Source organism: Phytophthora ramorum, assembly GCF_020800215.1.
Source record: "Phytophthora ramorum isolate Pr-102 chromosome Unknown Phyram_PR-102_s0005, whole genome shotgun sequence".
Classification (NCBI taxonomy): Eukaryota; Oomycota; class Peronosporomycetes; order Peronosporales; family Peronosporaceae; genus Phytophthora; species Phytophthora ramorum.
Window position 1 is genome coordinate 3,280,336 of NW_027150651.1, and position 23,473 is coordinate 3,303,808.

A 23,473-nucleotide genomic window follows, 5' to 3' on the forward strand; every position below is an offset into this window, starting at 1 on the left:
GTGACAGCAATGGCTCATTTCAATATATTAACTTAGCAGCTTAGTAGTCGGTCTCCTCTGTCTGATTGTCGCTTCTCAGTTGCAAGAGGGTGGTCTCGTCGCACTGCGCGGCGATGATCCGAACGATGATCGTGTCGTTGGTGATGTTGACGATCGACCGAAGCCGATCCAGGATCCAATCTGTGCTCACCAAAATCGTGAACACAATCGGCACGTCTACACCGAAAACAGTTCTCCACACAGTGAGCACCATCACCAAGCCGGCATGGGGCACACCGGCAACGCCGAACGACGCGATGGCACTAACAACGCCAAGAAGCACGAAACGCAACGGCGTCAACAAATCGTGGTAGCCGCCAACTTTGGCCAGGAAAACGCAAGCCAACGGCATATACACCGCTGTGCCGTTCAGGTTACTCGTAGCTCCGAGAGGAAGCACGAATCGTGAAAGTTGGTACGACACTTTCCTGGTAGCATCCACGCAGCGCATGGTCATGGGCAACGTGGCGATCGAAGAGGAGCATCCAAAGATAAAGATCTGAGCCGGGATCATGTGCCACAGGTGCGAGAAAATATTCTGTCTCGTTGTCACGAAGAGCGCCAAGCCAAAGACGCCGATGGTGAGCGTGAGCAGCGCCACGACCAGGGTGCCGACCAAAAAGGCGACGCCCTCGACCAGCACTGTCGAAGAGCTGTAGCTAGCTATCGAGCCGGCAATCAGCGACACGACCGCGATCGGGATGTACTTCACCACCATGTTCACCAGCAGGAGGATCACTGCGTTCGCGTGCGTCACCAGGAGCAGCGGGTAGTTCTCCACTCCCGTTTTCTTGTTCACGCTCTTCACCAAAGCGACTCCCACCCAGACAGCAAACGCAATGATGCTTAAAGTCGAGGTGCCTGCAAACGACTCGAAGATGTTCCCCGGCACGAGGTCCTTCAGGATGCTGAAAATCTGCTCTGACACGTTCAAGTTCTCATACGCCATGTCCGATGTCGCCAAGTAGCCACTCACATCGTCCAGCACGAACAAACTGTTCGGCATCGTGCCGTTGGTCGAAGTACACGCGAGTGTTCCATTTGATGAGTAGGCGAGATATCTGCCGTCAGCACACAGAAAGCCCAGCGACGGGATGGTAGGTTTAATCGGCACCACCGCGCTCGAGCGGTACAGCTTCGACATGGCGAAGGCGAAAGCTGTTCCAAGACATGAGGACGTGACGGAAGCCATGGCAAAGGAGATAATTATTCGTCTTCCAATGGACGCAGCCTTGCCAGCTTCCAACAAGTCGCCGATGCACACAATCACGCTGCAGAACACCATAGGAGTCACCAAACACTTGAGCGCTGCGATAAACAGCACACCAGGCAGCGCAATCCAGTCCGCATAAGCACCGTTGACTTCGTAACGGATGAGCATTACGCCGGCCATGAGACCGATCGCGGCACCCAGACCCACCTGCCAAATGCTCACGTTCGCGCTCTGGTCGTACGGCGAAGAGATCATGTCCTTCACTCCCAATCCACGGTACGAAAGCGGGTTGTTGTTCCTGGTGATCGGAGGCGGCACCAGGTCCCTCGAGCGGAAATCAAACTGCAGTATCGCGCTGTTCGGCGTGAGCGAGAAGCCGCTCTCCGAGTCGTACGCGCTCTTCATGGTCGTCTGCGAGTCTTGACTTGTGCTCTCTCACCACGCTTGCGGCTGAGGCCGACCAACGAGTAGCTCCCTGCGAGGTATTGTGTCCTGCCGTCCGCCTCGATTGCTTCGCCACCAGGAAATCGAAATGGTTCAGCTCCGTTGCTAGCCCAGCCGGCTGCATATCAGCGGAGACATTCATATAAAATAGCCGCAGCGTGAGTTCGACCGGCAAATCCCAGGATGTGTTTTCGTCCATTCCTTGTCGCGCAACTTCGTCGGTCTGCAGCCTTCACCACGAAGCTGCCCTTCAAGGTCTGCCCTTGATGTAGAAGCCCTACGCTACTATGGCCACTATCCGGTAGTGGCCGCAGAGGAAGTGATTCGTGACGAGATTACCATCAGCTGAGACCCTTGGGCGCTTCTTGCTCACCTCGCGGAATGTCGGAACCAATCTCTTGGATCCTAGCGCTCCCCTCCGCTTTGCATTTGCGTGGTGTGGCCAAAACATGGAGTTGAAGGCGATGGCAAACCCTGGATCCTATGAGACCTCTACAGGCACACAGTGAGAGAGAAAGACAACATGTGCGGCACGTGTTGTCTTTCTCTCTCAAGGGTGTGCAGAGTTCCAGAGTACGCGTCGTCGCTCCTCGTCCGCTGCGAACACGAAAATGATGCTGCAGATGCCCCGATCCAGCACGACGTCGCTTGCATTCAGCACCAGCAGAAACGCGAGCCTACGATCCGCAGCCACAGGAGATACACCGAGCAGCTCGTTCTGGAAGGACACGTCCAGCCTGATGCAGCGCGTTCGGTAGAGCTGCACATACTCGTCGTCATCGGGCCGCCGAGGCGTCTCTGTGCCTTCGTTCGGTGAATCCAGCTCCAGCAGCTTCAACTTCTTGTTGACTTCCAGCGCAGCATGTAAGTGGCGAACGCCGTTGGCGCCGATTTCGTTGTGCGCCACACGTAGCTCTTGAAGGACGGGCACACGGTCTTGTACTTGGCCGCGCAGAGCTGCTGCTAGCACGTTCATTGAGTCCGCGCCAACGAGATTGGCATTGAGATTCAATGTCTGCAGGTGCTGGCCAAGATCTCCGCCCAGAGCATCGACGAGTAGCTGCAGCTGCAGAATCCTGCAGCCTTCAACGTCTAGCGTGCGGAGCTGCTGGCAATCCGCGAGGATTGCATCAAGGTCCATGGCTGACAACGCATTACGTCGGAGCTCCAGCGCCTGCAATTGGCCCCGAAAGCCGCCGACGAACCTCTCCAAGGCCTCCGTCGTTGTGAGCGAAGCTGCCATGTCGTTCATCACTAGCTCGGAAAGTGCTGCGCCAGTAGGAACATGGCTATCTTCATGGTGCTCCCAGGACATTGCGAACTTCGCCTGAGTCCAAGCCACTCCGAAGCCTGGAATAACAACACAGAGCCACGCGCATTCTTCCTCAACGGAGGCCAGCACCTCCCACTCCTTGTCCTCCGCTCCTAGGCTTGCTGTGTGAACTTCTTTCTCAATGATACGCAGTCGAGGAGATCCTTCGCTCGGTGTCGAGTGGAGCTCAATGTTACTTGACAGCAAACAGCGAAGTGCTGGCGATCCTCGACTAGTTCGCGCTTGAGGTGCAGGCTCTTGCAGCCACTGCACAATTGTCGAGTGTGGATCGCGCAGACACTCGATCCAAGCATCGCTGTCTATGGGGAACAGTGGATTTCCTGACAAGTCCAGACGTCGAAGCCCTCCACGGCGAAGTGCAATCGCTAACCACTGCCAGCACATTTTGCGATCAGCAGGATCCACGAGCGAGAACGTATGCGCCAGTGATAGCTCCACGATACGCGTCTCCTCATGCCGCAACGCCGAGCAAATACAGGCAATATGATGATAACTAAGCGAGTTGTTCGCTAGCGATAAGCGCTTCAACGACGTCTTGCGTCCCCCCGGCGAGGAACCGAATGCTGCACCCACGAACGCCCGAAATGCAGCCCAGTTCTCCGTCGTTAGCGTTCGACCGACTGCGTTCTCCAGCACCAGCTCCTCCAGCGACGATCTCTCGCCTCTGCACTCGTTGAGCAGCTCCGCCAATGCCATTAACTCGTCCTTCTTCATCGCGTTCTCACTCAAATCCAGCGACGTGATGCAGTACCTCACGCTGCTCTCCTTAGTCTCCTGTCGTTTCAACAGCAGCTTCAGTCTCCGGATCAAATCCGGCGTCAAGCGACACCGCACGAGGCGAAGAGCTACTGGCACCACCCGGACGGCAGCTCTCGGCCCCTTCTCCGCCTTCAATTGCTGCGCCCCGCAGTCCGCAAAGAACTCGCGCAGCGCCTCCAGCAGCTGCGGCGTGAGCTTCGAGCGCGAGAAATCCAGCACCAGCCTCGGGAACTGCTCGTGTCGTAGCTGCAGCTGCTGGCGGGGGGTCGCTCCGTCCCCCACCATGAGGTCCGAGGCCAGCACCTGCTCCCAGAAGGCCTGCTTCACCAGCGGATACCGTCGCAGACTGTGCGAGTAGCGCTCCATTGCGACCAGCGACGGCAGCGCCTGCAACACGGACGCATGCCGCAGATTCACCACCAGAGACAGCGACGCGGCCTCCCGCTCCGCTGCGCTGTCAAGGCCAGGCAAGAGGCTCAAGAGTCCGCGCAGAGCGGCGACGTCGGAGATCAGCGCCATCGGAGTGCTCTTTTCAGCCAATGATGCGACTCACTTGCAAGTTGCTGACTCACAACATCTTCCTTAGCGAGAATTCATGTTGGTGGCACACTCGTCTCTGATCTCCCCGAGTTTGTGGAGGAAGTATCCTCCTACCCTTAGCTCAGCTCCGCATCGATAGCACGAAGGTATTGTTCTTCTTGGTATGGATCGATCCGATGGCTGAGGATGCAGCCGCCGTACTATCCTCGAACACACCGTGCATGAACTGCTCAGATCAACAAGACATTTATAAAGAACGAGCACATTTTTCAGCGTCGCAGCACGCAGCTCATTCTCCATTGAAAACTGATAGACGGCGAGAATAGGGCCAAGAACTTGGTATCCTATTGAATCTGAAGACGGATTCAGTGGGAGCAAAACTATGTAGTGCCGACGAGTTCCCTAAGCCGTTGGCTAGCCCTTGCTGGTGGAGCTAACAATCAAATAGTGCATGTTAGAGTGCGTGTTATCGTAGCAATTTCTGTTCAAACCCACCTTTGTTGTGCTGGGAGTTGAAAGTAAACGTGAACATGGAAAATATCGATGGAGCGCGACAGGTTCTCGTCGTAGTTCCAGCTCTCCATGCGAGGCGCATTCTCGCAAAGCCATCCGCGAACGTACTCCTGGATCTCTGCATCATCCATTTCATGGCGACTCCAGAGTGTCCAGTGCTCGACACCTTCGGGGGTATCGTACGGAAACATGTTTGGCTCCAGGGCAGTCTCCTTGCTGCCCAGCGTAGTTGCAAGTATGAGCCCTTCTCTCGAGTCGAACAGTCTGTCCACCATGTCCATATGAGCCCATTTACGCTCGAGACACTCGTCCGTTCGGGCCCAGTACTCCAGGGCTAAAGTCTTCGGCAGTCCGCGACCCTTTTCGTCTTGATGCTTGGGCTCTTGGGTGACCTCCTGATCTGCAGGAGATAGTTGATCACGGATACACTGTCGCTTGGCTATATAACTCTCCGCGTCTTGGACCAGCATCCTCTTCAGGCTTGAGCTGCAGCGCGCAAAATGCGGAATGAGACTCAGCTTCAACTTCAACTTATAGACCATCACTCTCCAACACCACATCAAGTCTATCAACGTTATTGTCTGACCTTCGTCCAAAAGGACGAGTTCAAGCTGAAGACATGCTTCCATCCCATTCTCTTTACGTCTCCTTCTCCTCGTCGATCTTGAGTGCAGCAATCGAGAGGTAGTCCTTCACGGCCCTCAGGAACGCAGTCACCTTGTCCAGGTCCTTGACGCCAGGAGAGCCCTTTACCTCCACGCCGCTGCTGACGTCCACACCCACAGGGTGACCGACCGACAGCGCCTTCACCACGTTCTCCGGGGTGAGTCCACCTGCCATCAGGCACGGGATGCGAGCGTGCGTGAAGATGGCCGCAATCTTCCAGTCGAACGCGACGCCAGTACCGCCCTGTTGACCCTTCATGGTCGTGTCTAGCAGGATGTAGTTGGCGAGGCCCTCCTGGACCTGCTGCAGAATAGCCTCAGCGTCAACCCCGTCGCTCAGTGTAGTGTCCGGCAGGTGCAGGGCGCGGATCGTGGGGTACTTGATGTCGTTGCAGATCTCATAGCCCTCGTCACCGTGCAGCTGCACCAGGTCCAGTCCGATCTCTTCGGCTGCTGCGTTCATCTCGGCGGCCGTCTTGTTGGCGAACACGCCGACCACGAGAGGTGCACGCGAGCAAGCCTCGCGAAGGGCCAGTACGTTCCTGTGGAACCAGTCGTTTTGTCCATCAAGGTGGGCCTCCAAAACCTCAGGGAGGATTGGGCCCGTACGCTCGCCATACTCACGCACAGCCTGAGCAATTGCCTTGGCTTGCTCCACCTGGACGTAGCGAGGCGAGTGCTCCGCCATGATGATGCCAATCATGTTGGCGCCGTTGCGCAAGGCCGCCAGAGCGTACTCCACCTTCGTGACGCCGCACACCTTAGCAAGCGGCGGAAGTAGAGGGAGGTCGCCCAACTCGTTGTGACGAGTCACGGCCTGCAGGAGGTCCTTCACCGTAGTCGCTACGTCGCCACTCTTCATCAAGTACTCGCCAACCAAGATGCCGCGAGCGCCGCACTTCTCGTACTTGACCACGTCTGCGTGAGACCGAATGCCGCTGAGCGCAAAGAGCGTGACGCCGTCACGGCTGAGCGAAAGTCCCCGCTCACGAATAGCGTCCGCAACGCGGGCAGTAGTGCTCATGTCCACCTTGAACGAACGGAGGTCTCGGTTATTGACGCCAATCAGGCGCGACCTGGCAGCCAGCGCGATGTCCAGCTCCTCAACGCTGTTCACCTCCACCAAGGCGCACATGCCGAGGTTGTGAGTTGCCTGCACAATGCAAAGCAGACACAAACTCAACGTCAACATTCATTCTCTCGTCAGAAAGTTCGGCACATTAACGCAGCTACTTGCATCAATGAGCTCAACGAGCTGCTCCTGGGACAGCAGCGCCACAATGAGCAGCACACAGTCGGCTCCGTAGGCGCGAGCCTCCAGCAGCTGGTACACGTCGATAATGAAGTCCTTGCGGAGGATGGCGGGGCGAGCGCTCATGCTCTCCACCACTTCTCTGGCCGCCATCATGTCCTCCAACGACCCCTTGAACCACTTGGGCTCCGTCAGCACGGAGATCATGCTGGCGCCCGCGTCCGCATACGACTTGACTTGCTCTGCTCCCATTGCAAAAATCACATTAGCTCCCGTCTTCCTCCTCCTATACTTGCAGCAATACAGCCGCCACGCACCGCGCAGGTTGAGTCCCGTGGCGATATCTCCCTTGCTGGGGCTGGCGCGCTTGAACTCGGCTGCCAGCGCCACGTCCGACCAGCCTTCCTTCTGTGATATTGCAATACAACAATAGGAACAATGCAACGACAGCCGTCAGCCTCGTCCATTCCCGAAGTTTCTACTCTGGGGACGCACCACCGGCGCGTTGAGGCGGTCGAGCACGCGCAGGGCCGAGCCGTAGACGCTCTCGGTGCTTTCGATCTTCTTCACCAGCTGCTCGGGCGTCACGACCTGCTTGGCGGCCTCCACGTCCAGGCGACGCTGCGCCGCGATCTCCTCCAGGATGTTCCCCATCTTGTTATTTGCACTTTGCGTGTTCGGCCAGGAATCGGAATTTAGACGTTAAATCGAGCAGTGGATGTGCAACAGGTTTATTATCAACTTTCTTCTGCTCACAACTTCGTGCCTGCCTCCATCTCGGCCACTTTGCGCTTGGCCGGCGTTACGGACTGCTCTTCCTTTGCTATTACTTCCGCTTTCTTGGCCTTCTTGGGGCTCTTGGTCTTGAGCGATGGCGAAACTGCACGTGATAATCAAGGCATTCGTCAGCTTGTTATGTCCGACTGTCATCTACACAAACAAGCACAGGCATACCTGTGGTGGTGGCGTTCTCGGACTTGACCCAGCCGCACTTGACGAAGAAGTCGTAGACCTGACCGGTTTTGCTCACGTCTGTACGAGGCACCGCAATCTGAGTCAGCAACAGTGATAACCATTCAACAAGCAGAGACGAGGACGCACCTATCTGGACCGTTTCCTTGGCCATCTTCTTCGTCAGGTAGCCCAAGCGGAAGCACTCGCGAACCAGCGCGTCCTTGATTACCAAATAATGCTTCAAAACAGAACAGCAACAAACGAACGTCAGCCTCCGTGTGTAGCACGAGGCCGAACGCAGCAAGTAAGTACCTTTGGCAGCAGCTTCAGCTTACAGCACAGCTCCTTCTCCTTCGGAGTAAGCAAGTGGCAGCCTGGTGTGCCCTCAATCGAGAAAGTCGCTGCGATCGCGTTGAGACCATTCCTAGTTCTCGAACTATCACCGCCCGCATCTCCGTTCACGCCCTGCTCCCTATTCTGCCAGCGGTTAGCGCGGTCACGCCCACTCGAGGACGTGCGGCCTGACTCGTATAAATAAGAGGCGCTCTCGCGCTGCTTCTGGATGGCCTGGTCCAGCTCGCGCTTCTTCTTCTCTGCGTCGTACAGCTCTGCCTCCGCCAGTGTCCGCACGCCATTCTTGCGGTACTCCTGCAGCAGCAGGATCTGCTTCTTCAGTCGCATGGCCGCGATCAGCCCCTCCACAAACTTTTCGTGCTCTTCCGGCGTCTGGAAGCGCGCGAACGGCCGCACCTGCGCCAGCAACTCGCGTTCCTCCTTCGGTCGCTTCCTTTCTGTGTGCTGATGCAGCTTGTAGTCCAGCAATCCCCGCTCCACCACAAACTTCTTCCTCTCAATACGGTTCGCTAGCTTCTGATTGTAAATCTGGATGACCTTCAACTTCAATTCGCGCTCGGCCGGGTGGTCCGCGTCCGAGAACTCCATGTCCGCCATGATCACCTCCGCCTCGTTGTCGTACTCGACGTCAAAGTCTCCACGCAACGGCATGTATCCAGCCAGTTGACTGGGTCCGTTCCTCTCTCCAGGGGGCCCCCCTCTCTGCATCAACTGATCCGACGTGGCGTTCATCTCGGCCGCCTTTTCCTCCGTGGTCATCTGCTGCTTCTGCACCTCCTCCTTGCTCTCCTCAACGACGTCTCCAATGAACTTGGGCATGAGGTCCTTGTGCCCCAGATATGACGTCAGGTAGTGACGCTCGCACCTCTTGTCGCTCTTGCTCACCACGTGCTCAGCGATGTCTTTCCAGTTGCCCATGCCGAACATTTCGATGCCCTCGAGCAGCAGCAGCTCCTCGTCCGCCGTCCACACTGCATTAGCAGCGTCCGAAATAGCGGTAGGGATGGCTGCAGCGTTGGTGCCCACCGCCGCGGGGGCAGCAGCGGCGCTCTCCGCTGTCTGCCGCTCGTGCACGATGGGGAAAGCCAAGCAGTCCGAGACCGAGTACTTGTGGCTCTGCTTGTGCTCGCCCAGCTCGACGCCCACGGCGAAGCACTCGACGCACAGCTCGAAGGGCGGCTGCGGCCTGCACTCGGTGCACGTGATGCGGATGTTACGCGCCAGGTCCTTCTGGCAGTTAAGGCAGAACTTGCTCTTCATAGCCGCGGGCTTCGCGGGCGGCGGCACCTGCGCGTCGCTCTTGCCAGTCTCCACGGCGGGGGCCTTTGCTGAGGCGGGCGCCACCTCCTTAGGCTTGCTCTTCTTGGTGTGGCTGCGTCGCGCGGCGTCGCCCTTGCCCGCCATGCTTAAGGCTCGAGATCACTTGCTTTCAGTATGCAAAAAGGCTCTGTGCCGCTTTCGGCGCCATCCGAGGAAGACGGCCTCTAATCCGGCATATGCTATGCGGTATGGCGGTTGTACCATATATACGGTACACTACTTCAACCAAGCCAAACGGTTATTGGTGTTGATGCGTTATGTTCATTGCTCTAGAGATGAATACAATGCGATGCGATGGCGGGACCGCCGTTTATCTATGCGTGTGGGCCTTTTACTTACCAAAGCGGCGCTTGCGGCGGTTGAACTCGAAGACAATGTCCTGCACGTCGTCCTGCGTGACCTCTGGCCACATTTTGTCGAGGAAGATCAGCTCCGAGTACGCGATCTGGAACAGCAGGAAATTGCTAATGCGCAACTCGCCCGACGTGCGAATAAGGATGTCCGGATCCGGCAAGCCACTGCAGCAATGAGGCAGACATCATCAGTAAGTAATTGTTACCTGCCATCTGCGCTGCGAACGCATGAGCTTACGCTGTGAGCATGCGCCGGCTGAGCAGGTCCTCGTTTATCTCCTCAACGGTCGTCTCGCCGTTCGCAACCTCTGTAGCGATCTTCCTACAAGCGCCCACGATCTCGTCACGCGCGCCGTAGCTGTCCAGAGCAAGATAAAATGATTCCGTTTGAATGGCTCAACTACCTAGACTTGCAGCACACAACACCGTACCTGACGCAGAGGTTGAGGCTGAACTTGGTGCAGTGGTGCGTCTTGGTTTCAATGTCCTCAATGGCCTGCACGATGTACGCTGGCAGCTTGCGTCCGTCCGACACCAGCACACGCACACGCACATCTCTCTTCAGCGCCTCGGGCACAATCTCGTGCATGAACTGGTTGAACAAGTTCATGAGCGCGTCCACTTCCGACTGCTCTCGGTTCCAATTCTCTGCAAATTCACCACCAGTTAGTCCACTACACCGCTCCCCATTCTCCCAGCCATCACCGCACCCGTCGAGAAGGCAAACACCGTCAGCGCCTTGATGCCTGCATCAATGCACCAATCTGTAAAGTTCACGAGCGTCCTGCTGCCGTCCGAGTGGCCCTTAACGCCCACCCCGTACTTGGTCTTCCCGTAACGTCGGTTGCCGTCCATAATGACTGCAATATGACGCGGGACCTTCCAGTCCACGTTGTCCCTGAGCACGACCGTCTTCTTCTGCAACACCGCCAGGTCCGCGCTCAGCAGTCTGGACAGCCGCCAGACCGCCACAGGCAGGACTCGGTGCCAGCGCACTGATTTGCCCAGGCCGCTCACACCCGAGGCTAGCGAGAAGCTAAGCAGCGTGAGCACGAACACGAGCGTGATGGGCATCCCCGCCAGCCACCACATCTCGAAGCCGTTGTAGAACGTCTTGGCCAGCCCCAAGTCGTGCGCCGCGTCCGCACTCTCCAGCTGCGACAGCGTCTGCCGCCCGAAACTCTCACGCAGCCACACGACGCCGCTCGCGTTCTCGTCCATCGCTACAGTCCAATGTTGCTCAATGCAGCGCCGTGTCAATGCAGCTTGGTCTGGTCTCCAGTGACGTGTCCAGCCTGAACTCCAGGCAATAATGACATGCGACATGAATCGTTTACAACTTTCATAAACAGCCAATCAGCGACGGCGTGCTTTTCCACCATTGAACAAGATGGCGCTGCTGCAGTCGAGATGGCTTCGACTAGGCGGACCCGTGCGCTCGTCACTAGCCGCCACGCGATGCCGTGGATGTGACCACTTGATCCGATACTTCAGCGGCTCGACGCCGAAATTTGGGGCCTCAACTTCAACGGGGTCACTGCTTACCAACAACTCTCCGTCGGGCTCCAAACGCTTCCGGCAGCACGTGAACCCGCTCTCGATGGTCTACCGCCAGCCCGTGGAGCTGCCGCAGTGGGCCGATTGCTTTGCAGACACTTCGCTGCCCATCCACCTGGACATCGGCTGCGCTCGCGGCAAATACCTCATGGATGTGGCGGAGTCCCAGGCTTCTCAACGGAATTTCGTGGGCGTTGAGATCCGTCGCAACGTGCTGCAGGAGGCGGAGCGGGAGGCCGAACGGCGTGGACTCAAGAACTTGGCTTTTGTGCATGCCAATATGAATATCCACCAGGCGACGCTGTTGCAGTCGTTACCTGCACCGGTGGAGAGTGTGTCCATCTTCCACCCGGACCCGTGGATGAAGAAGCGCCACATCAAGCGGAGATTGGTGACCGACGAGTTTGTGGAGGAGATGGCCAAGCACCTGCCTAACGGTACGCCGATCTACGTGCAAACGGACGTGGAGGAACTGTTCGCGCACATGGTGGAGATCTTCGAGCTGTCGAGGCTCTACGACTTTGACGCAGTGCATGAGAACCCGCTGGGGATCCCCACGGACAGAGAGAAGTTCGTCTTCGACGAAGAAGGAGATATTTACCGGGTCAAGTTCATTGTGAACAAGCCAGAAGAGGAGGCTGAGGAGACGCCGACTTTGACAGACGCATGACGCGCTGGACTCGGTCGTGGCACATTACAGTACTACAGAACGTGCTACAGTAACTTGTTTTCTTTTCTTTTGCTTCATTGACGTTATGCTACGCGTGTGTTTGAACACGTTGACTTCTGATTAGATTATGCAATGCTGGGAGCTGTGATGGTCGGGTTTACTTGCCAAAGCGGCGCTTGCGGCGGTTGAACTCCACGATGATGTCCTGCAGGTCTTCGCGCGTGACTTCCGGCCAGAGCTTGTCCATGAAAATGAGCTCGGCGTAGGCAATTTGGAATAGCAGGAAGTTGCTGATGCGCAGCTCTCCCGACGTACGGAGCAAGATGTCCGGATCGGGCAGGCCACTGTCATGCAAAAGTGGTCAAGAGTGAGCACAAGATTGAACGAAAGGCAGAACACGAAAACGTACGCAGTAAGCATGCGCTGACTCAGCAGCTCCTCGTCAATGTCGTCGATGCTCGTCTCGCCCCCGGCGACCTCGGCAGCGATCTTCTTGCAGGCTCCGACGATCTCGTCCCGTGCCCCGTAGCTGTAAAAGCGCCATCAAAAAATTTCGTTAGCCTTATGAGTGGGGACGGCTTAGGTTGGAGTTGTTGAGACTGCCCACCTGACGCAAAGGTTGAGGTGGAAGGCGTTGCAGTGCTGGGTCTTGGTCTCGACCTCCTTGATCGACTTGACGAGGAACGCGGGCAGCTTACTGCTGTCGGAGGCCAGTACACGCACTCTGATGTTGCGGGTGAGCGCCTCGCCTAGGATGTCATGGATGAAGCCGTCGACCAGCTTCATCAGAGCATCGATCTCGGCCTTCTCGCGTTTCCAATTCTCTGTAAATGTACATTGGGTCAGTCTCGCCGGCAAATAACGGAGACTTTGGAGACGACGCCACTTTACCCGTGGAAAAGGCAAAGACTGTGAGCGCCTCGACGCCAGCGTCAATACACCAGTCCGTGAAGTTCATGACGGTCTTGGTGCCGTCCGAGTGGCCGCGTGTGCCCGAGCCATACTTGTTCTTGCCGTAGCGGCGGTTGCCATCGATGATGACGGCAATGTGGCGCGGGATCTGTACCAACGAACAAAAGTAAGCACTTGATCGCCAGACAGACAGGACGTAGAGCACCACGAACCTTGAGGTCCTTCTCCACTTCGGGCATGGCGGTGGTGGTGCTGCTGTTGATGGAGTCGGCGCCCATGGTCTTGTGGTCGTCCGCGTCAAACTGGAAGTGAGACCGAGACCGACGAGGGAATGCGCCGGTGCAATACACGACTCGCTCGCCTCTGCATCATCCCGTCGTCGGGCTTGCGAAGACCGCCATCGCTTGGCACGTCGTCGTCTCGACAGGTACCGCAACTGCTGATTGGACTCTCCCGAGAGATGGCAGCTCACAATCCTAGCGCCAATCGATGTGGAGCTGGCGATGTACCTCGGACACCGCTCTTGGGGTCCGACACTCGGGCACGTGGCCCACGAGGCTCGGAAGCCGTCTGTCTGCGAACCCCACTACGTTCCTAGCGGCAATGCCGTTGGCCGACATTGCCTTTGACACCAGCAGCAGCTTCGCGAAAAATAAAGCTGCTGACTCGGCGTTGATGCTGCCACTTGTAAAACCATGATCGATACTTCCTTTGGGTCAGCGGTGACGACATTTGTTCAATATCTGAGCAAGACGATTTGCATTTACTTGCTGCGTCTTCGAGTCGCAGCCTGCGACTCGAATGCTTATCGTTGAGACCGCCGAGATGGATCACGAGTTGGCGCGAGCGCTTCATCCATTGGCGGTACCTTAGCGTAGGACGACAGTTCTGGCGGTAACGTCCACAACAAAGGGCACACTACGAGTCTGACCAACACAACTAAGCCTGGCTCCCCCCCAATGACGAACATCGTTCGAGGTCCCCGTGTCCGAGGTGTCGCCAGGGCACGCGCATGCATGGGGCTCGTCAAAGAGCCGTCGTTGAACCATTGATGGCGATATCTCCGCGCGAACTGGAAAGTATCCGAACGAGGTCGCACATTTGTTAAGCTTGAGTCCTGTATTTCAGCGAGGATGTTGAATTGGTCGTCTCGAACGCCTCTTGTGTTGGCCTTGCAACCACATGTACAAGCGCACTAAAATACTACACCTTTGAGGTGATGCAATAGCCCTTTGGGCCTGAGAGAGACCGTGCACTAACGTTTACATAAAAGCCCAGCAAGGAAATGCATTCTGTTGGATCAAGACAACACTCCACAGCATTCTCTAGACCTTGTGCAGCGGCCGTACTTTCAATTGTCAGGGCTAGTTCAATGTAGTGCGAGTTTGGTATCTCTTCGAATCATTCACAAAAGCATTCGGCGAATCTATGTATTTCTGTGTTTCAACAGCACGCACGCGGATGGGATCGAGCACATGCCGAGTTCGGTGCGTGTGAGTCGCCCCACAGCCATGACAAAAGCCATCAGGAAAGGTGGTTCTGCCCACGCCAAGCTTTGCCGCTATGATATCCCGCAGCTGGCATCATAAGACACGCCGTCCCCCTAAGACAAGATTGATTATCTTTGGTGAAACCTCGTCTCGGAGACCAAAGACCAATACACCTGAGGCCTCCATATGGCACCCTCGTCCTTCCCTCTCATACATACATACATGTATCGAGCTTCGTGGGATAGAACTGCTCGACTCTGCGAGGCGGACATATGCCACCGATCGCTCACCTCCTACACTGCAGTCTGAGGCTCTCCAGTCTTCATTCCTGGATCTCCCTCGGCTCGCCGAGGACCCCCCCCCACCCGTTCGGTTGACCACCCCAGCTCAACTTGACACCCGCCGAGAGACTTCTACTTGCTTCGACCATCTCCACGGAATCCACGTCCAAGATGAGTCTACTGCAGCCAGAGGCCACAGACGCGGGCGAAGAGGTTCCCGGCGTGTACCGATCGCTTAACTTCCGCAGTCTTCAAGACCCGTACTCGAACCGCGGTGGAGACACCATGACGAGTCGGTACAGCACGCTGCGAGCGGAGAACCTCGAGACGATGCTCAACGGCGGCCTCGAGCGGTTCTTCAAGAAGTACAACCACTTGTCACGCAAGACCAACCTCCAGTTGCCGACCCCCGAGGTGCGCTTCGAGAACCTGTCGTTCTCGGTGCAAGTGCCGGCTGAAGCTGGCGCGTACGGCACGGTGGGGTCCCACCTGGCGCAGATCTTCACGCCATGGCAGAAGGTCCCCATGACCACCAAGCAGGCGCTGCACCCGATGAGCGGCATCATCAAGCCAGGCTCCATGACGCTGATCTTGGCCAACCCTGGCGCCGGCAAGTCGACGTTCCTCAAGGCGCTGGCCGGTAAGCTGCAAGATAATGCGAGCACGAAGATCGGTGGAGAGATCCTGTACTCGGGTCTGAAGGGCGAGGACATCGACCTGATCAAGCTGGTGGGTCTAGTCGACCAGACGGACAACCACATCCCGACGCTCACGGTGCGCGAGACATTCAAGTTTGCGGACATGTGCGTGAATGGCCGTCCGGAGGACCAGCCAGAGGAAATGCGCGACATTGCGGCACTGCGCACGGAGCTGTTTTTGCAGATCCTGGGTCTAGAAAGCTGTGCCGACACAGTGGTGGGCAACGCGTTGCTGCGAGGTGTCAGTGGAGGCGAACGGAAACGTGTGACGGTGGGCGAGGTGCTGGTGGGTGGCCAAAGCTTGTTCCTGTGTGACGAGATCTCGACGGGTCTTGACAGTGCCGCGACGTTCGACATCATCAAGGCGCTTCGCACTTGGTGCAAAACCCTAGGTGGGTCGGTCATCGTGGCGCTATTGCAGCCGACACCTGAGGTCGTGGAGCAGTTCGACGACATCCTGATGGTGAACGAAGGTCACATGGTGTACCATGGACCGAGGACGGAAATCTTGGACTACTTTGACGAGCGCGGCTTCGTCTGTCCTCCTCGTGTGGACCCGGCTGACTTCTTGATTGAGGTGACGTCAGGCCGTGGTCACGCGTACGCCAACGGCAAGGTGCCGACAAAAGACCTCGCCGTGTCTTCCGAGGACTTCAACAACCTCTTCTGCCAGTCGAGTATCTACAAGAAGACGCACGAGGCCATTGGCAAAGGGTTCAACGAGCACCAGTTCGAGAACGCAGAGGACTTCCAGAAGGCCAAGAGCGTGGCCAATCTGGCGCGCTCGAAGCAGAAGTCCGAGTTTGGCCTAGCGTTCGTGCCAAGCACGCTACTATTGCTTCACCGCCAGAAATTGATCTGGCTGCGTGACCCTCCGCTGCTGTGGGGTAAGCTGTTCGAGGCGCTCATCGTGGGTCTGGTGCTCGGTATGATCTACTTCAACGTGAGCTCGACGTACTACCTGCGCATGATCTTCTTCAGTATCGCGCTCTTTCAGCGGCAGGCATGGCAGCAGATCACGATCTCGTTCCAGCTTCGCGGCGTGTTTTACAAGCAGCGCCCGCGCAACTTCTTCCGCACCATGTCGTACGCCATCGCGGAGACGGTGGTGCAGATTCCGGTGAACCTGTCGGTGTCGTTCATCTTGGGCACATTCTTCTACTTCATGAGCGGACTGACGCGGACGTTCGAGAGGTACATCGTGTTCTTCCTGGTGCTCGTGTGCTTCCAGCATGCTATCGGTGCGTACATGACGATGCTGAGTTCGCTGTCACCGAGTATCACGGTGGGTCAGGCGCTGGCAGGTATCTCCGTCAGCTTCTTTCTGCTCTTCTCAGGCAACATTATCCTGGCGGACTTGATCCCGGGCTACTGGATCTGGATGTACTGGTTCAACCCGTTGGCGTGGGCCCTGCGAAGCAACATGCTGTCGGAGTTCTCGAGCGACCGGTACACTCCCGCACAGAGCTCCAAGTTCTTGGACAGTTTCTCGATCTCACAAGGCACGGAGTATGTCTGGTTCGGTATCGGCGTTTTGGTGGCATATTACCTCTTCTTCACGACGCTCAACGGTCTGGCACTACACTTCATTCGGTACGAGAAGTACAAGGGTGTGAGTGTAAAGGCAATGACGGACAACGCCTCCGAGGAGGACAACGTGTACGTGGAAGTCCGAACGCCTGGTGCTGGCGATGTCGTGCAGACGAAGGCTCGAGGTGCCGGTCTGCCGTTCACCCCGTCGAACCTGTGCATCAAAGACTTGGAATACTTCGTGACGCTGCCTTCCGGCGTGGAGAAGCAGTTGCTTCGTGGCATCACGGCGCACTTCGAGCCAGGCCGCATGGTGGCGCTCATGGGCGCGACCGGTGCTGGTAAGACGACGCTGATGGACGTGATCGCCGGACGCAAGACTGGCGGACGCATCGTGGGCGACATTATCGTAAACGGCGAGCCGAAAGACCCGGCCAACTTCAGCCGCATCACAGCGTACTGCGAGCAGATGGATATCCACTCGGAGGCCGCGACGATCTACGAGGCGCTCGTGTTCTCTGCGAACCTGCGTCTGCCGCCGACTTTTTCGGAGGAGGAGCGAATGAACCTGGTGAACGAGACGCTGGAGCTGCTGGAGTTGTCGGCCATCGCCGGTGAGATGGTGGGGCGTTTGTCAGTGGAGCAGAAGAAGCGCGTGACAATCGGCGTGGAGGTGGTGGCGAACCCGAGTATTCTGTTCCTGGATGAACCGACCAGCGGTTTGGACGCGCGTTCTGCATTGATCGTGATGCGAGGTGTGCAGTCGATTGCGCGAACGGGCCGTACGGTGTTGTGCACGATCCACCAGCCTAGCATTTCCATCTTTGAGCTGTTTGACGGTCTTCTGCTGCTGCAGAAGGGAGGCTACACGGCGTACTTTGGCGACTTGGGCGTGGACTCAGTGAAGATGCTCGAGTACTTCGAGTCAATTCCTGGCACGATGGAAATCCGTCCGCAGTACAACCCGGCCACGTACATGCTGGAGGTGATCGGTGCTGGTATCGGCCGTGATGTAAAGGACTACTCGCTCGAGTACAAGAACAGCGAGCTCTACAAGTCGAACCGCGAGCACACGCTGCAGTTGGCACAGGTGTCGAACGATTTCGTGCGCCATTCAACGTTGAACTACACGCCGATCGCGACGGGCTTTACCAACCAGCTTGGCCAGCTCGCCAAGAAGCAGCAACTCACGTACTGGCGCAACCCGCAGTACAACTTCATGCGCATGTTCCTGTTCCCATTGTTCGCGATTATCTTCGGCACCACCTTTTACCAACTATCTACGGCCAGCGTGAAGAAGATCAACTCGCACATCGGTCTCATCTACAACAGCATGGACTTCATCGGTGTGATCAATCTCATGACGGTGCTGGAGGTGACGTGCGCCGAGCGCGCCGTGTTCTACCGTGAGCGCATGTCGAATTACTACGGTCCACTGCCGTACAGTCTGTCGCTGTGGTTCGCAGAGGTGCCGTATCTGATCATCGTTATCGTGCTCTTCGTGACGATCGAGTACTGGCTGGTGGGCTGGAGCTCGAACGCTGGCGACTACTTCTTCTTCATGTTCGTGTTCTACCTGTACACGTCAGCGTGCACGTACGTGGGGCAGTGGATGTCTGCTTTGATGCCGAACGAGAAAGTGGCGAACGTGGCGGTGGGTGCTTTGTCCTGCCTGTTCAACCTGTTCTCAGGCTACTTGCTGCCGCGCACGGCCATGAAGGCGGGCTACAAGTGGTTCACTTACCTGATGCCGTCGAGTTACTCGCTTGCGGCGCTGGTTGGTGCGCAGTTCGGCGACAACCAAGACGTGATCTCAGTGCCGTCGGGCAACACGACGTCAAACATGACGGTGGCCGCCTACATCGAGAAGACGTACGATTTCCGTCCGGAACGCAAGTACAACTTCATGGCGGGTCTATTGGTGATCTGGGTCGTGCTGCAGGTGGCCATTTACCTCACGTTCAAGTACGTGAGCCACCTGAAGAGGTAAAGCAAGTGGGTTTTGCACTGGCAACCGTAGCCCGCAACTACGCATGGTAGACGATCTAGGAATTACGTCTGCCACCGTAGAATGCGAGCTGTGCATGTGTAGTGGAGGTTTGGCTTGCAGATTTTGTTTTCAAATACATTGCTACTGTTTGTGAAAAAATTGTTGCCCGATCCCAATTGTTTGCATGAACACAAAGTGAAGCGTGTTCCAATACTGGGGCGTGTAATAGTGATTGTTTTCCACTCGACATCAGAAATGAACAAGCACAGAGGCAAGCAAATCGGAAAGACAGATAAACACCTGTCGTACAAAAGGATAATGTCCGGCATTTGCTTTCACGAAACCTAACGTGATGCGAAAAAAAAAGATAAGACGTTGCTGAATGTAGCTCATATCGAGAGGCATGGTTTATTGTAGCAGTACAAACGCTAGAATCGGCAGAGGCGTCAGAATACGACTGGAGCTCGCGTGAACGATATTGAGCGATCGAGTGCTCTGGCCCTGCAGTCCCGATAATGTCCAACTTGTATTCCTTCCCAGGCAAAATAAAGGCGATTACAGATACTCAAGGTTAACCGCCATGCGCTGGCAAGCGTGGATACCTTACTCAACGATGGTTCTTTGGTGTCATCCCGCATCGAATGATAAAACGCTACCTCCTTTGCTCTTTGAATATTCGACGAGGACCAACGATTAGTTTGATCGCAGGGTTCATTGATCTCAAGCTCATGGAATCACACATACCTTTCCGACTAAGTCAGCTCAAATAAAGGGGCTCTACATGTATGGTCGGCTCACGATTTCACGCTTTGTCTACCCAGGAAAACTGAAAGCTGTAATCCACACCTATCCTCGCTATTAGATTGTGCTGCAATAGATAGAGAAGGAGTACGAGAGAGCCACGTACCATTATGCTCAAGGAAGAAGAAAAAGCAGTACGGGATAAACATTGCTAGTTTTGCCTGGATATCATCTGCCGCGGTCTCCAAAACGAATGCTAGTTGGTGCAGCACGGAGTAGTGCAGACGCCGGTGGAGTACCATCATAAATGTTGTCAGAGAAAATATTTCAAGAGATACAAATACCAAAATGTTGGTTTGCGCTCGGTGGAGTTCGACTGGGGTGGCGTTCGCGAGCGATGGATAGTAGACAGCATTTGGTAGACGAGCTACCACAACCTGAAAGATGCCGTACATGGCAGGAATGATGCACTTGACGTACTCAACCAGAAGAAAATACTCAGTCATCGATAGCGTCTGGAGACGCAAGATTTGGGCGGAAAATTCTTGACTGCTAACTTGAGGAAATGCCTGGAAATTTGGGCGGCCACTAAAAGAAATACGAGGGGCTGATCGGGACACAGATTCGTTCGAGTGCATCGAAGACCGAGAGCGAGAGCTAGAGCGCCTCGCGAGTTTGAGGTTTCCAACGCCTGCTGCAAATACTATGGAGAGGCGACGGCTAGTAGAAAGAGTGGTAGTGCTGGAGCGACGACGACTTGAAAACCTGTTGGACGTTGTGGAATCGATGATTGGTAGCCTCACAGGTGAAGGTAACGTGGAGTCTGAAACAGGGACTATGGCATGAAGGGAGTGTCTAGATGGCCCAATTTTTTCGTTCGATCGGTCGGGGATCAACATGGCTGAAGGACGGCGCAGCAAATGGCGTATACTCACCATAGAACCGCTAGCATCAAACAACGAGAGCCCGATAGTTGCCCAGATCGTAACATGGTCGCCCTGCAGGCACGCAGTCAGGTACAGCACGTGGAATAATTCAGTGCTGAATACCACGACCTCAGGTAAGCGTGCCCTCCAGCGCTGTGCGATGGCCATGCCTCCTTTTCCACGACGAAGAGCGTACACCATAACCAAACGCATGATCACCTTCAAAAGAAAGAGAACCAGCAGGAATGCAAGCTGCTGCGCCCCCCGGAGCGACCGAAACGCAGCATTAGAGGCTGGGTACACGAATACGATGACCGCTTCCACGACGAGGACGCCCTTCAGTATTCGCGCATGTGCCGACAGCCGCGGTGTCGTTGTAAGTGCCTGCCAACCAATAACGGCAACGAAAACCCCGAAGAAAAGACACGTGAAAGACCCCGTAGTTACCACGCAGGCGAAGGGGATCGGGAAAACCCAGACGGTGCTGATGACCACGAGTACTCCAAAGTACGCCGCCGCAGTAGAAAACGTGACAGTCAGCGCTTGCCGCCACGAAACCTTGAGTGGGGCAAGGAAGACAATACCCTGCTGGATGTAGCCGAGTGTGAGGACCATGAATATGACTGCTGATCGGACGAACCACCGGTAGTTGGCTCGCCAACCAGCTGCAGGAGGTTCAAGCGGCACCAGCTCTTGTAACAGGACAAAGGATAGAACTGGTAGTGGCGTCAACAAGCAGACAGCCAGCACACGCGTGAATGATTTCGAGTGCACGTAGCGCTCGAGTGCCCGCGCTCGTTTAGTGGTGTAGGCTCCATGACGACTGACTTGTACTCGTTCCCAAATACTACAGAAGGGATCACACACCTTGGTAATACGCCGCCCCGTTCGGACAATGGCTTCAGCCATGAGGTCCTTGTCCAGTACTAAGGAGAGTCTGCTGGACTCGAAGGCCCACTTCAAATAGATAGCGTCGAATATAGCTCCGCACGAACTCTCATTCGCATCGAATTTAGCAGAGAATTGTGATGAATGCCCGACTCGGTTCCTCGACGAAAACAAAGATCGCCAAATGTGACTTGGCTCGCCGGAGCGTAGCTCCTACAGATTCTTTGGAGCTTCGGTTCGATCAATCCACGCGAAGCGAAAACTAAAGTCCACACCTTCAGCAAACGGCAAAGTGAAAAACTCAGTCATTCATGAAATTGCCACTTGTTAGGGAAGCGTACGTACCATTGTGCTCGAGGAAGAAAAAGAAGCAGTACGGAATAAACATCGCAAGCTTAGCCTGGACATCAGTAGCAGCCGTCTCCAAAACGAAGGCTAGCTGGTGCATTATGGGGAACTGCAGGTGACAGCTTAGGATCTCCCCGAATACAATCAGCGACAATATCTGAACCACCGCGTAGACTGCCACGTTAATTTGTGATTCTTGGAACTCAAGCGATGAAGCGGTTGCCATCGACGGGTAGTAGACAGCGTTCGGTAAACGTGATAGCACTGCTGTATAAATTCCAACCATCAATGGAATCATACAGGAGACGTATCTAACGAGGATGAAGTACTCGGTCATAGACAGAGTCTGGAACCGTGTGAACTCGTTAGTAAAGTCTTGGTTGTTCAGTTGATCGGACCTTCTCTTCTCCCTAAGCCCCGCAAGTTGTGATAAAGAACACGACCTCGACGCTGATGGTCGAGATGACTTCGAATTGTTAGAATGTAGTAGGGATGGCTGAGAGAGAGAGCGTCGCGCCAGCTTCATGCTGGAGGTACTGGTGATACTTCCGCTAACGTCCCGACTTACCGGGTCAGAGATACCAGTCGGGAAAGCTGATATTAATGGCCCACTCAGAGGCACCACCGCGGAAAGCGAGGACCTAGCTGACGGGAAGCTGCGTAGAATCAGCACTGTGGATGGCCGGTGAACAAGGCGATACACCCCAAACGCTGAATTGAGAATGTCAATCGATACAAGTGAAGCGGCAGTCCAAAGCGAGATATGCGGGCCCTGAAGGCACGTCATGAGGTAAACCAAGTGAAAGAGGTCCGTTGTGAACACCACACGCTCGGGTAATCGTGCTCGGAGCCGGACTTTATCTTCCCCGTCTTTGCTGGAGCAGCAGGCAACAGCCATCGAGAAGCGCAGGATCACCTTGAGCACGTAGAGAAGCAGTATGAATGCGAGTTGCCAGCCGCCATGGAGCACATGGAAAGCGGCACTGAAAGCAGGATACAAGAAGCACATCGCACCTTCGACGGCCGAGACGTTATAAATCACTCGCAGCTGCGCCGAGAGCTTTGGCGTCTTCTTCAGTGTTTTGCCTCCAAATACCACGACGACGCACACAACGAACACGCCACCGAACACGCCGCCCGTGAGCTCGAACACGAACGGGATGGGGAAGACCCACACGGCCATGATTGCCAGCAGCACGATAAAGTAGCTGCTCACGCAAATCCAGACGATAGCGAGTGACTGCCCGAGCGTGACATTGAGCGTGGTAGTGAAGCTCGACGCCTGTTGGAGGCAGCTAAACGTGAGCAGGCAGAAGACGAAGACGTAGCGCAGGATCCAGCCCGAGTTGCGTCGCCAGCCGTCGCTCGGCGGGCTCAGCGGCAGCAGCTCCATGACCACCACGAATCCCAGCACTGGCAGCGGAGTGAGCAGGCACACGGCTAGCACCCTCGTGCGCGACACCGTGAGGCAGTAGCGCTCCAGCGCGCGGACTCGTGGTGCTGTGTACATGCCTCGATGGCCCACTTGGGTGCACTCCCAGGCCTCGACCAGCGTGCGCAATAGCCGTCCATGAGCAGGGACGCGTTGCAGACCCAGCGTGTCAGGCGTCATGAACGCTGATCTTCATCCACAGATTCAAGCAACTTGATAAAGATAGAGCGTAGCCGTCCACTTCAACTTGCGTCCGCCAATCACAGCACGC

General features: G+C 55.9%; 10 protein-coding genes across 10 annotated transcripts; 2 read left to right on the top strand and 8 right to left on the bottom strand.

Moving 5' to 3' along the window:
- Window positions 1–40: 40 nt before the first annotated feature.
- On the bottom strand, window positions 41–1,657 carry KRP23_6766 (Excitatory amino acid transporter 2; the record flags this gene model as incomplete). Its single annotated transcript, XM_067891996.1, has 1 exon — window positions 41–1,657. The coding sequence occupies one exon, from the start codon at window positions 1,655–1,657 to the stop codon at window positions 41–43; it is 1,617 nt and encodes a 538-aa protein (XP_067746300.1).
- A 589-nt stretch (window positions 1,658–2,246) lies between these two features.
- On the bottom strand, window positions 2,247–4,307 carry KRP23_6767 (uncharacterized protein; the record flags this gene model as incomplete). The annotated part of the gene is made up of 1 exon (XM_067891997.1): window positions 2,247–4,307. The coding sequence occupies one exon, from the start codon at window positions 4,305–4,307 to the stop codon at window positions 2,247–2,249; it is 2,061 nt and encodes a 686-aa protein (XP_067746301.1).
- Window positions 4,308–4,742: 435 nt separating this feature from the next.
- KRP23_6768 (uncharacterized protein) lies at window positions 4,743–5,311 on the bottom strand (the record flags this gene model as incomplete). The annotated part of the gene is made up of 2 exons (XM_067891998.1): window positions 4,743–4,761; window positions 4,824–5,311. The coding sequence occupies 2 exons, from the start codon at window positions 5,309–5,311 to the stop codon at window positions 4,743–4,745; spliced, it is 507 nt and encodes a 168-aa protein (XP_067746302.1).
- Window positions 5,312–5,480: 169 nt separating this feature from the next.
- KRP23_6769 (Tryptophan biosynthesis protein TRP1) lies at window positions 5,481–7,412 on the bottom strand (the record flags this gene model as incomplete). Its single annotated transcript, XM_067891999.1, has 4 exons — window positions 5,481–6,659; window positions 6,744–7,000; window positions 7,076–7,166; window positions 7,254–7,412. 4 exons carry the CDS (start codon window positions 7,410–7,412, stop codon window positions 5,481–5,483), a joined length of 1,686 nt encoding a protein of 561 aa, XP_067746303.1.
- A 98-nt stretch (window positions 7,413–7,510) lies between these two features.
- KRP23_6770 (Transcriptional adapter 2) lies at window positions 7,511–9,470 on the bottom strand (the record flags this gene model as incomplete). The annotated part of the gene is made up of 4 exons (XM_067892000.1): window positions 7,511–7,638; window positions 7,713–7,790; window positions 7,860–7,950; window positions 8,025–9,470. The coding sequence occupies 4 exons, from the start codon at window positions 9,468–9,470 to the stop codon at window positions 7,511–7,513; spliced, it is 1,743 nt and encodes a 580-aa protein (XP_067746304.1).
- A 247-nt stretch (window positions 9,471–9,717) lies between these two features.
- Window positions 9,718–10,960, bottom strand: KRP23_6771 (Tritrans,polycis-undecaprenyl-diphosphate synthase (geranylgeranyl-diphosphate specific); the record flags this gene model as incomplete). Its single annotated transcript, XM_067892001.1, has 4 exons — window positions 9,718–9,904; window positions 9,978–10,097; window positions 10,171–10,387; window positions 10,450–10,960. The coding sequence occupies 4 exons, from the start codon at window positions 10,958–10,960 to the stop codon at window positions 9,718–9,720; spliced, it is 1,035 nt and encodes a 344-aa protein (XP_067746305.1).
- Window positions 10,961–11,129: 169 nt separating this feature from the next.
- On the top strand, window positions 11,130–11,966 carry KRP23_6772 (tRNA (guanine-N(7)-)-methyltransferase; the record flags this gene model as incomplete). The annotated part of the gene is made up of 1 exon (XM_067892002.1): window positions 11,130–11,966. The coding sequence occupies one exon, from the start codon at window positions 11,130–11,132 to the stop codon at window positions 11,964–11,966; it is 837 nt and encodes a 278-aa protein (XP_067746306.1).
- Window positions 11,967–12,123: 157 nt separating this feature from the next.
- Window positions 12,124–13,156, bottom strand: KRP23_6773 (Isoprenyl transferase; the record flags this gene model as incomplete). Its single annotated transcript, XM_067892004.1, has 5 exons — window positions 12,124–12,310; window positions 12,376–12,495; window positions 12,574–12,790; window positions 12,858–13,026; window positions 13,091–13,156. 5 exons carry the CDS (start codon window positions 13,154–13,156, stop codon window positions 12,124–12,126), a joined length of 759 nt encoding a protein of 252 aa, XP_067746307.1.
- A 3,614-nt stretch (window positions 13,157–16,770) lies between these two features.
- Window positions 16,771–18,867, top strand: KRP23_6774 (ABC transporter G family member 29; the record flags this gene model as incomplete). Its single annotated transcript, XM_067892005.1, has 2 exons — window positions 16,771–17,596; window positions 18,569–18,867. The coding sequence occupies 2 exons, from the start codon at window positions 16,771–16,773 to the stop codon at window positions 18,865–18,867; spliced, it is 1,125 nt and encodes a 374-aa protein (XP_067746308.1).
- Window positions 18,868–21,635: 2,768 nt separating this feature from the next.
- Window positions 21,636–23,382, bottom strand: KRP23_6775 (uncharacterized protein; the record flags this gene model as incomplete). Its single annotated transcript, XM_067892006.1, has 3 exons — window positions 21,636–21,697; window positions 21,768–22,037; window positions 22,785–23,382. The coding sequence occupies 3 exons, from the start codon at window positions 23,380–23,382 to the stop codon at window positions 21,636–21,638; spliced, it is 930 nt and encodes a 309-aa protein (XP_067746309.1).
- Between the last annotated feature and the right edge of the window lie 91 nt (window positions 23,383–23,473).